This window comes from Seriola lalandi, unplaced genomic scaffold (assembly GCF_002814215.2).
Source record: "Seriola lalandi dorsalis isolate HSWRI2012SDOR001 ecotype SW California unplaced genomic scaffold, Sedor1 jcf7180002054376, whole genome shotgun sequence".
In the NCBI taxonomy this organism is placed as follows: Eukaryota; Metazoa; Chordata; class Actinopteri; order Carangiformes; family Carangidae; genus Seriola; species Seriola lalandi.
The window spans coordinates 336,202-353,562 of record NW_019524929.1 but is presented as its reverse complement, the minus strand read 5'-3'; the positions used below and the strand labels follow the sequence as shown (position 1 = coordinate 353,562).

The following is a 17,361-nucleotide window of genomic DNA, read 5'->3' as shown; positions in this document are numbered from 1 at the left end:
AGCCTACCCAACTAGGTGATAAATATTCAGGTGAAATTCACAATTATATCAAAAGGCAAACTCACAAAGAGAGATGAATGATATATGTATTTATATATGCAATCTATATTTTCAGATACAGGTGTAAACAGACATGTTTCCCTAAAAACAAAAAAAGTATTAAAACAGAAATATATAAAGTAAAAATCAATATCTGTGCACACTATCTGAAAGTAACCTTTGGCTTTCAAAAAACACAAATGAAAAAGTACAACAGCATCATCAACACTATCACCATCACCAACAACAAACATGAGAAAAATTTGAAAGGATTTTCATGCAACAAAGGCAACTGTGATGAACGATGTTAACACGGGACGAGGTCACTAATGATGCAGAGGGTCAGGTGGGTCTATTCCAGCACACACACACACATACACACATGCACGCACACTTACAAGAGGCGCACACATCAATAGCAGGACTTCAAGCTCTTGATTTTCCTATCTCTAACCCACAAACAGCCAAACAGGCAGAGTGTGAGTGTCTGACTGACCCAGCTGTCACTCTGGTATGCGTGTGCATGTTAGATTACATGTGAGCCCACTACAGGGTATGAGGACTAGTTGACAGTTAAGGTTTAAGTTGAAAGATCCCCTCTCGTATTTCAGGAGTTTGGCCACAATCTCTTTGACAAGTTCAGTTGGCTTTAAGAGCTACCTCAGTGCTGTGGTGTCTGGCTCGGTGTTACTTATTAAATAAGTCTTTAAATATACAACTATGGAAACAATAATCTGATACTAAGCTGAACAGTCAAAAAACTGATGTTATTTACAGATGCTCAGGAAACCCCCCCCCCCCCCCCCCCTGGTGACATCAAGTATCTGTGACTATAAGCTGAATGCAAGAATGTGCATCAGAGGAGATTGCCATCACTGGATCTGTTTGTGTGTGTTTACTGGAGTGTCATTTTTGCAGAGTCTTTGTTGTTTAACTGAGAGGCTTGTGTAAGATTCTCCTGTAGTCGACTACATTAGAATTAAGTACATAAGGTGACTGCATTGAAGTGACGTGACTGCATTGAAGAAACAAGGCACGATTAAAAAGATATAAAAAACAACACCATGGATTGAGGGAGGAGGAAGAGGAAAGGAGAAAACTATAGTGTGAACTTCTCCCTCCAGATCCTTGACAGTATATGAAAACAGCACACTGAAGGGCAGCATTTGGCTTAACATTTCATCGTTAGCAATGCTCCAAAAGCATGTATGTCCTCATGTTCAGTTACCCCGGACCCACTTCATTTGACATACAAGGTTTTAAAAATGATTCCCTCAAGTGATTATAAAGTAAAGCAACATCACAATACACAAAAATTACCAAAGCGGTTACTATTACACACTGTGCATCATTTTTGCAGAGGGAAATTCATTGCTTAGACTGCTCAACATTACAACACATCATTGGCCACTGTTTAAAGGGGTCTCCTCGAACAACTCTCCTCTGCTTTCAGTTTTCTTCACAGAATACTCTGTAAAGATATAACCCATAGATTGTCAATGCAAACACATACTAAGGTGTCAGCAGAAAAGCAATAGGTCAAAATGATCTGGTCTATGCTTCTCAAAATGTAGTAGTTATTGTGTTTGTGGGTGACATCAATGCACTTTATAAAAAAAAGAAAAAAAGAAAAAAAAGAAATTGCCTTTTTGATGATGTATTCAGGCACAATCCAGATTCTTCTTCAATCTAAAACAGGCTTATTTTTATGTGCATGTCTTTCTCAATAAGTTCCCACCGCTGTAAGCACACAAGATAAATAACTGTTGATAATTATCATGGCTTCCTCTGCTGTTAGCGACCAAGTTCATGTTCTTTGGCATGACAGGTGGTGCAGCCCGTGTGTGGAGTAAAGGTGAACGTGTATCTGTCTTTTTAGAGGGATTAGGGCCAAACAGCCGCTTAGATCCTCCTGAACTCCTAATGTCCAATCACTAAATGAGTCCCAAGATATCAGATGGAAAAAAAAAACAAAAACATATATGATGGTCATTGGCATAGCAGTCCCAGTTTTGCATACAGGCTTTCTTTATCACTCCAGGGGTCAAAGTTCAAAAGTCTTTCATAGGGGAGTGGGTGGGGGTAAGGTGACACTCCTGATTAGATTGGAAGCAAACTCGTTTATGCATATTCACCACGCAGAATCATGTCAAAGTCTTGTTTGCTGCTGAAGTACTCAAGTGACACCCGAAGGGAGTGTTTGTGTTTGAGCCGGGTTCAGTCTCTACAACAAAGGACCATTACCATCCAGTTTGCGTTTTGCCTAATACGCTCCAGCGACAGTCTGAGGAGGGAAATCATTTCCCCTGAATGAAAGAACACATGCTTAAAAAGCACAGAAAATCCGATTCCATGTCCCATTTATGTTCCTTTCTTCACTCTTCTGTTCCATTATTTTTTTGTACACAATTCCTTGTATTAGTAAAGTGTTCTGTTTTTTTGTTTTTCATAATCGAATGTTAAGATTTTTTTTCTTTAAAAAAAATTGCATTTGTTTTCTGCCCCGTTCTGAAATAAGGAAAGGGTTCCTCCCTGGTTCACAGTAGGCTGTTGAGAAATTGCAGCAGTACTTCTCCGTTGTGGAGGGATGCGCCTGATAGTCGTTGGGGTCGAGGAGGGACTGCATATCACAGTTTGGCTTTCAGAAAGGACAGGAACATGTGGCAACAGCAGCAATTAAGTGATTCTGCAGAGAAACTGGTGATTTTTTTTCTTTTTCTTTTTTTTTGGCTTTCTTTGCTTTGTGTGTGTGCATATGTACTGTTGTGTATGTTTGAGTGTGTTGAGTGTAGTGTTGCTGTGTGTGTTATAGCATATGATGTATTGTGTTGATTTGCAGTGGGAGTGTGTGTATATTTGGTGGAGTATTTCATTGGTCTGTGGAACGTCAGGCCCTGCGCTCAACTGGCTGTTGCAGACACACTTCGCTTCCAGCTGATACGATGGGGAGCCTGTTGTCCATGTGGTAACTGATCAAGTGACTCACACTTTCAAACCGATGGTCTTTTGTACGGACCTAGAAGATGAAAAATATATATCAATGACCAGTTCAACCACACACCAATATAATCATTTGTTAGTAAAACACTAACTAAAAATGTCCCTTGCCGATTCACTCTTCTCCCTCCCCTTTGCCCTTGTGATCTCTTCCTCCCACCCTGACTCACCACTCCTTCTGGGTCGACTAGTAGCAGGTGTTTGGGCTGACCCCCCTGCTGTCCTGTGAGGACGTACTGTCCGGGCGTGGTCCCAGACTCCCGCACCAGGAAGTCACCATCGCGGGTCAGCAACCTCTCCGCTTCCCTGCGACTTAAGCTACCATGGAACCAGGCCTCACACTGCAACTGCTGCACCAGAGGAGGCGCTGCTGTCACTGAGCTCGGGCCACCGTGCCCAGAGACCCCCAAGGCATCATCAAATGGCTCTTAAAAAAATCCAGATACACATTTGTAATATTGTATTTCTCTGATGTAACTCTCAAATGCATTTTTTGCTTTTACTATGGTCTGCATTTTTATTTAGAACAAAAATGATTGGACCATGTCCTAGTAAAGCACATGCTCTCTGACAGATGTGTGCTATACTGTACACTGATAATGTACTGTGTCTTTAATGTGAAAAGCTTTACCCAGTCAACCAATCATCTTCCATAAAATGCCCCTGTAATGGACAAAGCCACTCTAATTCCCTTATCTCCCTCCAAGGCTGCCTTCTGTGGGCAACTCCACTCCTCAATTAGCCCGTCATATGGAATGTAAAGCACACACTATTCTGCTCATCTCCTTAGGCAGTGATTAACCCTTATGCTTGCCTCATGGTCAAGTAATTGCACATTTTAGTTACCAGCAATTTTGGTCACTTTGATTACAACAGCCACATTTAGTCATTTACAGGACATTGTCTTTCACTATATAGATTCCCAGCAAGCAACTCAGTCATTTGCACTTCATTTTTTTTAAGATAGTTCATTTTCAGATGGATTCATCAAGCTGAGATGATATTCCCAACAACGCATTAACACAGAAGCATAGATAAACCAGGTAAGACACTTACTCATGTCAAAAGCGTCTCTGTGAGCGTTTCCATTTGCTGCAACTGGGGGGCGGGGTTTATCCACATTGACGTATGAAGGGTCATCAAACAGTTCCCGTCCCCCTTCTTTGGCACCCACTTCAAAACAGAAAATAATAAATAATCCTGGCACTTCCCAGGTCTCATATTAGCTATTCGTACTGAATGGCATGGTAACCAGCTTTTACAAGATAAAAACAACAAAGACAAGAGTATGGAGAAAAAGTGTGACTGATTTCTCAGTTAGGGATAATCTGTGGGTTTAGACAAATCCAGTCAAAATACCCACCATTTTTGAGTTGTGGCACTGACCACAAGCAGTCCTATATACAAATTTGACGCATAGCCGTTATGAATGAGCAGTGTTCCATACTGAGGGAAATAACTAGTTATCCAAGAGAGGCGAGGAAAAATTGTTGTTTAATCTCTCTATTTTGTGCCTGAATGATAGCCTGAGTCATTCCCTCTCAGCCTCAGCTTGAATGACAGACAGAGCGAGAGAGACGCAGACAGACTGGCAGAGACAGATCTCACCTGGTAGAGGCGGCAGAGGCTGCTTGTGAATGTCATTCTGACCTGGCTGTCCATAAGGCTGCAAACACAGAGGCACAAAAACAAATCATGAGTCACTGCACCATGTGGACCTATTGAAATAAATTCATTCTATGGCCAACTCAAAGGGTTACCAAGGTCAATATTGATTTGTGTATATTAAACAGAGCAGGGTTACAGTTGCCTTTTTACCTGGCTCAAAAATGACACATTTCTGACACATACTGTATAGTCAGTAGATTCCTTAAAAGTGTATCATCTCTTAATTGCAGTGCTGTCAGTGTTTGGATGTGTTGAAGCGTGTGTATGAGTATGTTTCATCCTCCTGTTGTATTTATGTGCTCTTGTCTCACCAGCGTGGCCCCTGGGCGGGTCCTCATGTCAATCAGTCCACCAGGGGGAGGCTGTTTTCCAGGGAAATTATTATAGTAAGGGACATCAGGAGGCGGAGCAGTCTCATCATCTTCTTCCTCCCATGCAGAGCCGTCAAACGGAGCCATTCTGGGAGAGAAAGTGGCGATATAAAAGCAGATACAAAAACAAATGATGGGTGGAAAAATACAAACACAAGCTCTTGTTTTGGGCTCAAAGACGCAGAGCAAAGATGCCCACATTTACCTGTCATGAGGGGTGACCAGTTTGGGTGGGTTCTTTAGGTACTGTTTAAAACGTAGTTCAAAGGCCTGGCCGATGGTGCTGATGACTTCCTGGGCCAAACCCTCTGAGCACTCCAGGATATGACATGCTGAAAGAGAGCACGCACAAATGAGTCACTAAATGAAGATACAGTAGCTGCAGCAACATGTACTTGTGGGAAATATGCAGTCATCTAGATAAATATGAAAATGTTGAAATGGAGTGCATGTCATCCAGTGTACTCCCTGCAATTTTCCCTCAAATTACAAGAATAACATTAATAATATTTAAAGTGGTGTTGACTGTTGTAGGAACAAGCATTTCTGTATATTTTTTTCAGTCGGTCCCCAGTTCTGTGAGTGTGTTTATTATTGCTTGGAAAATCAAGCCATGTGTTCATATATATAGCTCATAAGCACAAATAAAGCAGGTGCTGCCAAAAAAAAAATCCAAAATATCCCTGTTACTTGTGATGCTTATTAAGCAGTAAATGTACTGTTTCTTGGTTTGCACTCTTGGCTCTGTAATATCTTCAGGAGGCAGCGTGTAAAACTCAGAGGGAAATAAGAAATGAATAGAGCCATTTCATTGATTTAATAGGATTAATCTATATTGTAATAAAACGCCTTGTTCACCTTTATATTTACAGTATATGCTGAAAGTGCAATCTCACAGCCTGTTTCACCGTACAGTGAGAGTGAGTGTAGAGAGATTTGCAACTCATGCATCAGAGGATTATGGTCAAACCAACAGCCCCAAAAAGCAGCCTACTGGCAGATGCTGTCTGAGTGGAGGTGTCATTTTGCTGTTTCTGCTCACCTCTCTGGTTGACTGGGTCTTTGGCCACATATGCTACGTACTCAGCCGTATCCTGAGGGAGACAGGGGTAGACAGTTAGGGGAAGAGGGCAAGGGGACAAAAATCGATAAGAGGAAAAAGTGAAGGGCAGGTTTAGGATAGAGAGGTTGAAAGGAAGAAGAAGAAGAAGAAGAAGACGACGATGAAGAGGAAAGAGATAAAGCAAAGCTGCAGAAGTTAAAAACATATACTGAGCTGAAAGAGAGATAACAGGAAGTAATGAGATCAGGCTTGGAGGAGAAGACTGCAAACCAGCGAGGCAGCAATGGAGCAAGTGGTATTTATAAGAATAGACAATGACAGAGGACAGGAAGGAAGGATATGCAGGCGGAAGAAAGATGGAAAATGTCCAGAGTGAGATTTGAGCTGACTTTGGGTGACTCACTGGGTCTCCTCCAGAGGCGAAGGAGATGGACTGCATGTGATGATTGGCGATTATCTGTGGAGAAAAAGAAAGAGAGTGAGAGAGAGAGAGAGAAAGAAAGACAGAGGAGAGAGAGAAAGAAGAAGAGCATGTGGGTGACATGAAGTATGTGGGAAGTGAGATGAAAGCATGTGGATGGAGAGACAAATGTGGAATAATTACTGAGAAAAGTGCTTTTTCCTCCATTGAGCACCATCAACTGCAGCAGTGATAAAAACTAAGCGTGGATGGAACACCTTTTTAACAGCCGGCAACAACCACCCATGTTAGATCAATAACAGCATCAACACTTGCTAATGCTCTCTGCACAATGTGTGGGCTGTATTTGTGAATGAGTGTATGTGAACGGCATGTTGCTTTGTGCTACGTGTTAATGTGTATGCACTGCACTACTGTATGCCATTTCCCAGAAGAAATAAACATCGTTCAGTAGCTATTAACTCATAAGAGGTCTAGGAGGAGGATCACATCCTGCCCTGTGGTGATGCAGGAATGAAGACGATGGTTAAGAGGGATTTGTGCATCATCCAGAGCAAATGAGGAAAAACAAAGTGGAGAAGCTCTAAAATTATCTGGGCATCCCTTGAATGTCACAAACGGTCATAAGACACATTGCTCTGATGACAAAATGACAAAAATAAAACACAGGTTTTGATTAGGAAGATATTTTCTTGATCTCAAAAAAGATCTCCAAAAAATATTTACAATAAAATGGGGGTGATGAAAATAAAATAATTTACATTTTCATTTAAATATTAAAATTGCCCTTCTAAAGTTGATCTTTAAAAAGTCTTTAAAATCCTTAATACCACAAGAAATCCCTCAAGCAGAGAAATCCTCAGCTTTACTCTTCTTCAGTAAAATGCACCAGCTAAGTGCACTCAGGATACCAAACATACCTCCGGCTAAAACAGAGCTCTAACAATCAGATGCATCACTGACTCACAGTGAAGTCTCTGGGACAAATCTCCCAAACACCAACAGAGCTTTTGAGAAAAATACACGCAACAGTAACTTCAGGGGTAAGCTGGTTTCAGTCTAACCTGTTTGCAGTCAGAGGCCAACAGATTGAGGCTGCTGGTCGAGATGGTGAGGCTGATTGTCATGCCAGCAAACTGCAGGTTACTTTTCCCCAGGATGGACGTCAGACAGCGTGAGGAAGGCTGCAAAAGAGAGGGATATGGTCCATGAGTAAAATACAAACAACGTTCACAAACAGAAACCTACAGGGTTTTATGTTTTTTTACTTCAACAAGGCACGATACTCCAGTGAGTGCTCCCTGCCTGTGCATGAGCCTGTGGGTGTATGTGTGGAAATGCCTGTGTGTGTGGGAGTGGGAGAACAGCTGCAATTTTGAAAATGATCCTGTCTCGAAGGCCAACTGTGACCAATGGGGAGTAGACGGGACAGTTCACATACTGTAGGCTGTGCCAAGAGCATCACGCAGAACCATGCCAGCACTATTGTGCCAGCTCGTTTATCCCAATCCTCCTTCTTCTCATGGCTTTCATCCATATCTGCTCCGGAATATTTGGAGTGCAGTGTGAGAACGGCAGCATCACAACAGGATGCACATGCTCAGCCACATTAACCTCAGTCCAGCCAAATCAGAGGGACTAGACTAGTTTAATCTATTCTAGCTTACATTCTATAACTATTTTGTCTGGTGTCCTGCACTGCCAGACGTTCCTTGGTCAAACCCTGCTATGGCAGCAGGGCGCTGGATTTAGCCACCTGTTTTATGAACTGTTTGGGTGGGTGTTTTTAGTTTTACAGGAATACTGTGCACAGACACACACAGTCTTTAAACAGCACACTTGCAGCTGTGTCTGCTAGTCTGGAGTGCTTATTTGGCTTGACACTGGCTCCACAGGAGCTACAACTCTACCTCTATAGCCTCCCTTGTGACATGATGGAGGGAGAGAAAAGAGAGACCAGAGAGTGATTGGTCATTACCTGCAAGTAGCCCACTAACCGCAAAAGTGTACAATCAGCCTAAATCAAGATCTGTGTGTGTGAGGGAGAGTGTGTGACTGAATAGCCAACTGACCACAGAGTGGACAATCAAGCTAAATCTAGCTCTTATCCAGAAAACCCTTCCCACTGCTGCCCACTTAAACCATATAAATAAATAATGCCCTGTAAGGGTGTGTGCTAGTGTGCATGGTGTGTACCTTTCTCCTGCGCTGGGCTCCTTTGGCTCCGGGTACTGCCTCACACACCACAGAGATTGCCTCCCTGAAACATTGAAAACATGCAAGAGTTACAATACCATGTCATTAACTCTCGCACCTTCCCGGACTTACAATTATATGGATTAAATGAGATCTGGCAGTGGGTGATTGAATTTATCGTCCCTGGCAACAATACTCGTCTTTGCCACAGGGACAAACATTACTACGGAAACCAGAGGGAGACCACCAGGATTCCAGAACATTCTAATTTAGGGTCTGAGAGAGCTGCAGGCGTGAAAACACACACACACACACACACACACACACACACACACACACACACACACACACACACACACACACACTCACACACACGAGCAGATGCAGTCAGACACTAACACAGAGAGAAACAAGCAAACAAGCAAAAGAGAGTGGAAGTGGAAAAGAAAGCAAGCAAGCAGACGAAGCAACATATGAGCAGTGAGTGGTGTGTGAGTGTATCCATCCGTTGTTTCTAAGTCCAAACACACTTTTACCTTCTCGCCCCCACATGCGCAAACAAGAGCTGAGATGAGAGAAGTAGCAGGCCAGCGACTGACGAGCATTGTGTGGTCTCACCTGGTGACCTGAGTTCTGGTGTTGAAGTCCAGCGCTCGCATTGACTGTAGCACCTCCACGCAACCCATGTACTGCCCAGGAAACAGGAAGGCAACACATTAGCGTCGGACATTTCCTACATCACAGTCCCATTGGACAGACTGAACACAATAAGTAGTGGTGTAGCAGTGTCAGATTCTCAGATTCAAAAAATGTGACAGAAGGATGTTTGTGTGTGTATATATATATATATATATATATATATATATACATACACCCTTCTGTCACATCTTTTGATCCTGAAATATATATATATATATATATACATATATGCAAAGACTGGAAAGAGAGATGTGTAATTACATATTTCAGTTAGGGATGAGTGAGAGGGTGCCAGTTACTTACCCGTACAGTGTAGGAAACACCGGTGGTGCTGACCACATTGTCGGAGTGCAGCCAGCCACGGGTGGGCTTGTTGACAAAGGAGCCATGGCGCGTCCACTCATCTCCTCCCAGCTGCCCTCCTTCCACCCGTGCCCTCCTGGACGCCCCTCCCAGCCGGTTCATATCCTGCAGAGGAGGTCGAGGAGGGGGAGAAGGAGCAGTTAGAGGGGGAACAGGGTGATGAAGCGGAGGGGAGGAGCTAGAGCTGCTCCTGTCGTCCCCAGAGGACTCAACAGGCGCCTGAGGTTGCTGCGGCCTGTTTGAGGCCTTGAGTCCTGGGAGAAGAGTGGCAGAGACGCCCAGACGAAGAGATCCCATCCTAGGGAAGAAGGAACAAAGGGTGGTGGGGCTGTTCTCTGCCGGGCGGGGAGAAGAGGGGGGCAAGATGGGAGTGAGAGATGAGGAAGAGAGAGAAGAAGGTAAACCAGGGGAGGGAGTGAGCGGGGTAGCAGGACTGGAAGGAGGGAACGATGATGGATTGGAGTTTGTTTCATCAGTTGAGCTCAGCGATTCACTCCGAAAGTGGGTGTATTTGGTTTTTGGGACAAGCTCCATAATGAATCTGCAGTGTCAGTTTTTATATTCGTGCAAGTCCACAGAGGCTCTAGTGATTCAATCAACGTCTCTTTGTCTCAGTATTCAAAGTTTCTCCCTAAAAGGACACACAGCCATCTGTCTGTCTTGCTCAGTGTAAGAGCTGCATCCATCTGTCTGGTTGTCTGTCCTCCACTCATTACCAGGCAGCCAAAACCAAACTGCTTTAGAAACGGCTTTATCCAGAAATGAAAGCAGAATGAAAAAGGTGCAGAGAAGTGGGGTGTCCCAGTTAATGGTAGAATGCAGATGAAAAAAGTTTGTTTTTAGTGCACCAGTGCAGATCATGTTGTCATCAGTTCACTTCTGCTTCAATGTTCATTCTGTTCCCAGGAACTGATGAAATCATAAGATCATCATCTTAGCTCTACAAAAAGTGTTCATCTCAGTGTTTTTGCCATAATGTAAAACGATATCTGTGAATATCTTGTTCCAACTCAGTGAGGGCCAGTTATCCAGCTGTCGGCAGCACCATGGAGAATCAACAGTGAACAAGTGAATTCTCTCAACACCCCCTTGCATGTGTCTTACAGCATTGAGGGGTGTGTACTTGTACGTGATGTGCTTACACGTGTGAGGCAGCATAAACCTTCCCTGCTCACAATACCTCTTAGATTATCTGTGTATGTGTGTGTGTTGGTGTGCGCACATGCGTGCATGTGTGAAGCGGCTCCCCTTGGCAGCTCTATCCTGCCTGACACGGGCCCATAAAAATCCTATTAGCAGCCAACGAGGGGATCGCAAAGGGGCTGCGTGCACTAACACAGCAGCAACACGCGCACGCACACAATACACAGTTCCAATTGGTCAATACTACAGAGAGCACCTGCAGAACTCAATGAAGCGCAGAGCTGCTAAAGAAGAGAGGAGGCTTACTGATGTATGGCTAGTCTCCAACTCCTGGTGGCAGCACACTTTCCTTAACACCTACTTTTCAAGTGCATTGTATTCTCAAATCTTTCATCAAGTTCATTTTTACTCTCTCTCTCTCTTCCTCCAAATGGTTTCATGTCCTCTCTGAATGGCCCTCGCTCTCTCCCTCCCTGCTTCTCCGTCCTCTTCTTCTCTCTTCTTCCAGATCACTTCTGCTGCAGCCTCTTTCCCTTTCTCCGCACTCTTTCCTCCCTTCTCTCTGTCTCCTCTCTTCTCCTGGAAGTCCTCTCTCTTCCTCCACACAATATACTCTGCCAGCCTCTGTCTCTCCAACGCCTCTGCCCTCTCCCGCGCCACCACTTCCTCTCTCCTCTTCCAGATGATCTCTCGCTCCCCCTTACCCCCTCCCTCGTCTGCTCGCCCGTTCTCCAGGCTGTCCTGTTTAACAGTCCCTCTGTCTAATATATTAATGGTGATCCCTGTCTTTCTGCCTCTCTAACTTTAAGATTAGGGATGGCTAGAGGTTAGGCATGGTCACCTACTTAGACACAAGTAGAAAACAAAGAAAAAAGTTAGTTAGTACTTAAGACTGGGCCAGCAGAGTTGGGCCCATTCCTGACTGTAGATCCTGATATGGCTAAAACAAGTGAGGCTGCCTTGGTTCAAGTGTGTTCCCTAGAACTGGCCACCTCAGTTAGGATGTTTTTTTGTTTTTTCTCAGGAGCACCATTAGATAGTGGTAGTTTGAGTCTGAGATGTTGTCTGTGTCTGGTACAGTGACACACACTGCAGTAGCACGGTGGTGATGTAACACTGGAGAATGTAGGTCATTGGCTGATGACGACTACCGGTGGGTTTGTTGTGATGGTAATGAGACCTGATTGGTCTGGTCTGAACTCCCAACCCAGGGTTCCCTGAATGGTGCTGGAGGCTCATCAAAGTTGAACATGAACTCTCTCACCCAGCTGCTGGGAGATGCTCAAATAAAACTGCACTCTGTTGATGTGCTGATCTCTGTATGCACAACTACAATTACCCTGTTAGTTTATTACTGCCTAGTACAAATAACAAGCCCAGATTACAGTTAGTTACCTGAGAGAAGAGCATCAACACTGCCTGATATGATATAAACAAGCCAAATGTTATACTCTGGAACCGTTTCCTTCCTTATCTAAGGCAGGGCTTATCAAGCAGTAGGTCACCTCTCAGTTCCACTACTAACAGTATAGACACCACAAGATACTCATATTCTGCATAGTCCAACCTAGAAGGCAAACAACAGTCTGTTTACATTAACAGTCTCTTGCAACCCAAAGTCCCACAAACAAAACAGTCTGTAGCACTTTGACCTCAGTAGGAGGCAAGGCTACACCTACAGTGGTGCAGCAAGCTGGCTGGCCTACACCTCAGTGCTGTTGAGGCACTAGTCATATCTACAATCTGTTGACCTTTACTCCTTGAAAAGGAGAGCAAGGTTTACACACACCTTGCCTAAACCACTTACAGAAGGTTGTAAATTTGGCACCAAAGTTTCAGTGTTGCCAAGCGAAAACTAACATTTTTCCACACATTAACATTTCATAACTTGACTGTGTCTGAAGTACAGCGCACCAGCTTGCAGTGGGCGCTGGATGCATGGCAAAGGAACAGTCGCCTACACCAGTCTAGCACCACAATTCTAGCTAGTCATCCATCTGGTCTTGGCCTAAAAGCACCATGGAGAATCCAGTCACACGGAAACACTGCCAGACAGGCTGGGATGATCTCCAGAAAGCTGTAAAGAAGTATGGCTGGAAAATTCACAAAAGACACCCAGTATTTGGACATTCAAAGAGCATGCAGAACAAACAACACAGTCTGTAACACCCCTAATAAAACCAGAAATTAGTCCAGAGAGAGAATTAGCACTTTAAAAAAGGCAAAAGATCTGACATAAATGGAGTTGTTAACGCTAGAGAGGAAATTCCAGGTGTGTTCTCACACACAGGGGTGCTGAAGTGCTATATGAGCAGAGTCAACCCTCGCCCTGCCCGAGGATGTTTTAGTGCACAGAACACAGTGTAGGTCAGGTGACTGCAGAGGCGATGACCCTCTACATGAGGAAAAATCCTGAGTCACCTACATACAGTCAGTAACAGGAACAGATTGTCACAGACATAACACACTAATGACCAGTAATTAGTGGCCTTGAGGCCAAGCAGCTGCACAGAGTGATAACAGAGTGATATCTACAAGTGAAACCAGTAAGATAATCTAATTTATCCAGCCAGTCCTGATAATGGCACATCAGCTTGACTGATGAAGATGGTAGTTGCCGTTGATAAAGGTGAGATCAGGACAAACAGGGCTGAGCTGATTCGCAAAAGATGAACACACAGGATGGGGAGGGGGGAGACAGGTGACCTGAAACAACCCTGATTTTCGGAGACTGCCAAGCTCCGCATAGACAAAGACTGTCTAGTAAAAAAAAAATCTTGTCCAAGAAAGGAACTCTAAAAACTGCACACAAGCATGGACTAATCAGGTCGACTATTTTTCTTATCTACTAAATATATACAACTGCCTAATGGAACAGCACCAATTTTAAAAGATAAGACAAGAAAAAAGAACTTTACATCGTGTTCTGTCTGCAGCTGCCGCCCGTTGCTATGGCAACAGACATTAAAAGAGATGCCTACGGAGGATATATACTGTGAAGTCCCGACAACAGGCAGAAATCTTCAGACAAAGAGATAACTGCTTTGTCAAATCACATGGCAGCAATTTGTTGCTGCATCTAAGGTTCCACGTTAGAACTTTTTTTTTTTTTTTTATCCAACAGGAGGAAAAACTACAGACTCCTAGAAAGATCAATAGGTTTCAGGAAATGATCAAAGTTTTCTCCAGCGTCGCGCCAGCCATAAAACCCAATCAATGTTGACATCCCATGTCGGCTGCATGCACTGACTCCAACTAGAGAAAGTAAAATTGTATGTCTGACATTCTGATAACAGTACAAACAAAAACTACATTAACTATTTACTTCTTAAAGACGACACTTATGTTTAGAAAACTTGCATAAAAACAACCTGAATATTATGTGCAGCAGCTAACAAAGATAACAATTGTATAACATCCAGAATAGATCCTATGCTCATAGAGAATAGAAAACCAGAAGTCATAAAGAGAGTCTATATTCACACAAAAGAAAAAGTAATTAAAATTGTTCTGTATAAAGTGACTCTATTCAATTTCTCTAAAAGTTCTTTCTTTTTTTCATGAATGGCAAAACATAAATAGTTCCTTTTTTTGGTTTAAAGATCATACAGTTGATAATCCATGGTGATTCATCTAAAGCTGGGCTCCATATTCACATTAGAACCACATTAATGTTTAAACAGCCACAGATTGTCCGGTCATTCGTCCTCTCCTTCCTCTTTCTGCCTCTCCGTCCGTCCACTCCCTGAAAAACGTGCTTCTCTACTGATCCGCTCTTCCGCTCGATTAATTCACAAAGTCACTGCCGGCAGCTCCTCTCCATCTATCCTCTCCTCCGTTTGGCTTCCTTCTTTTCCCTTCCCTCCTCTGTCTCTTTCTCTCTCTCTTTCAGCAGATGGTGAAATGGCAGTGTTGCCAGGATGGACAATGGCACTCCTTCATTGTGCTCCTCTTCTCCCCTCACGTCTGTCTCTCATTCCCACTTTCCTTCCACCTCTGTCTGTTAGAGGGACGAGCACGCTGTCTGTCCTCCCCTCCTCCCAGTCTGGGTGGGTGATGCTGCCTCCCATTTTCTCTCTTACCATCTCTCTCTCTCTCTAACACACACACACACACACACACACACTCACTGCCTCTGCCCTCCCCACCTCTTTTTCTCCCATCCAACCTCCTTCCTGTTTCCTCCCCTTCCCCCCACCTCCTCTCTGCAGCCTCAGTCATTTAGCAGTGTACATGTGTATGCACAGCAAGATGCTGCACTCCTGCACATTAATGCACACACTCCAAGGGGAGATGGAGATGTGGAAGAGGGGAAGGAAAGGAGGGGGGTGGGGGTGGGGGGTTGATATGTGTGTGTGCATGTGTAGGGAGGACGGGTTGTCCATGTTGGCTATGCAAGGCTCCTCCCTTATTCATGTTTGGTAACCTGAGAAACAGATTGAAAGGGGGAGAGAAAGAGAGAAGGAGGATGGTTTCACCCCCCCCCCTGTACAGAGTGTGACATGAGGTCACTCTGCACAACCTTGATGATAGTTGAGAAATGACAGGAAGAAAGAACTCTGACATTGACATAATAAATATTCTCTATGTTACTACATGACTAAGGGCAGGTTATTACCAGGCAAACAGAGTGACAACAGAGTGATTTTGTAAAAGCAGACAGAAAAATGGAGTTCCCAGAGATTGGTCAAGACATTCAAGCGCATCTGATGAGAATTTAGTGTTGCGGAAAGCAGAGGAAACCACCCATAGAATGCCACAGGAACCCAGCAGAGTGCAAAGCAAGAAATCCTCAAATGACACCCCAAACACCAGAGTCCCTGCAGTACTGTGTTTGACCACTACACCGTCATCATGTGGTCGAGCACTGCACGCAGGGATGTGAAAGATCAAAATCAGAGAACTACTGAGAACTCAAGTGTCATTCAAGATAATATCTGTCACTGTACACCACGCATAGATGTGAGTAGTATGATAGTGATTGGTGAAAACAGCCCCCTCCACCCCTAGCCTACACCATGCCTGTAACCAGTGAAACACATGACACACTGTGGCTTAGAGCTGACAGAAAGATATTTGTGTTTTCTTTAAGAACTTTCTATATTTTATTAAGTGAAAAATTTAAATTATAAAGACTAGGGATCAACTCAATTGCCAGTTTGTTACGTACACCTTACTTAAACTAATGCAGTCTAATATTAGAGCCCTGCCAGTAATTCTACCTTCCACCTTCATGAAGGATATCATTTTCAGTTTTTGAACATTATGCAACACAATTCAACATGACCACAAACTACAGCCTCCAAAAAGTTTCCACGAAAACTGACCATTACAACCATCATGAAGATAAGGCTTTATTGCAGGACTTTTGTATTAGACAGTATTAGTTTTGGCTGAGTGGACCTAATAAACCAATACCTCACTAAATCCACAATAAATGTACAAACATAGGGCTGCACAATTACTCATGCATGATTACACGCTGTGACTTTAGTTTCCCGTTTCATATGACTGCAGAATATTGAAATATTTCTGCTGCAAGGGAAAACTTTTAAATCATACGGGCTACCAAATGTGCAGTAAAAATGATTTGTTTTCTCAGCTCACTGGTAGGGGCGCATCAGTATAATGTATCATACTGTATTGTTCCTTATAAAACTGTGATTAGTTAAAAATCTGTTTAATAATTTTCATGTTTTCAGCTATGGATGCTGCTTAGTTACAAATCTAAATGGGTCAGGAAAGACTCCACTTTTCATTACAAAGCTTCAAACATTATATTTCAATAAATTCTATAGAAAATTAGAGAATCATAATGAATAGAAGGCCACATTTGAAAATTCAGAGCATTTTGTTCTTCATGCAGCCCTGAATTTACAGTTTTTTAACCCTCCTGGAGAGAAATGGCCCAGATGATTATTTCCAGGATGTTTCGCCTACTTTAATCCACTCTTTAAACCTCTTATCAATGTCTAAATACCATTATAATGATTGATGTTACATTGTCAGGAGAAGAAGCAACTCCTTTGCCACTGTGTCACGGTGTGTTTTTGATTAGCTGGTTGTATCATATTCAAATGACATTCAAGTCTTACCATGTATTCCATTGGCCAACACACGCTGCCTGAGAGTCTGTATCCCTAAAAACACCAAAGTGCACATCAGCACACGATACACACATAAGACACACAAAAATCAAGGAGCCAATCACAGCTCGCTCCAATTCCGCCCTTGCAGCTACTTGACTCCCAGCATGCTTTGCTCCCAGGATCAGCTGTGGAGAGGGTCATGGGACCTTCTTGATATAAACGGCCCAGTTGATCAAGCACACAGAGACACAACATTGACATAAAACAGAGATGGAGCGAGACTGAGTGGGAGAAAGTAACGGAAAGTGAGAG

At 43.4% G+C, this 17,361-nt stretch overlaps 1 protein-coding gene across 1 annotated transcript; it reads right to left on the bottom strand.

Moving 5' to 3' along the window:
* Window positions 1-74: 74 nt before the first annotated feature.
* Window positions 75-14,351, bottom strand: shc1 (SHC (Src homology 2 domain containing) transforming protein 1). The gene is made up of 12 exons (XM_023408905.2): window positions 9,758-14,351; window positions 9,374-9,444; window positions 8,756-8,819; window positions 7,624-7,743; window positions 6,542-6,595; window positions 6,118-6,169; window positions 5,281-5,407; window positions 5,016-5,163; window positions 4,645-4,702; window positions 4,093-4,209; window positions 3,207-3,463; window positions 75-3,055 (listed from the first exon to the last, which is right to left on the bottom strand). Exons 1-12 carry the CDS (start codon window positions 10,349-10,351, stop codon window positions 2,927-2,929), a joined length of 1,791 nt encoding a protein of 596 aa, XP_023264673.1. The 5' UTR covers window positions 10,352-14,351; the 3' UTR covers window positions 75-2,926.
* Between the last annotated feature and the right edge of the window lie 3,010 nt (window positions 14,352-17,361).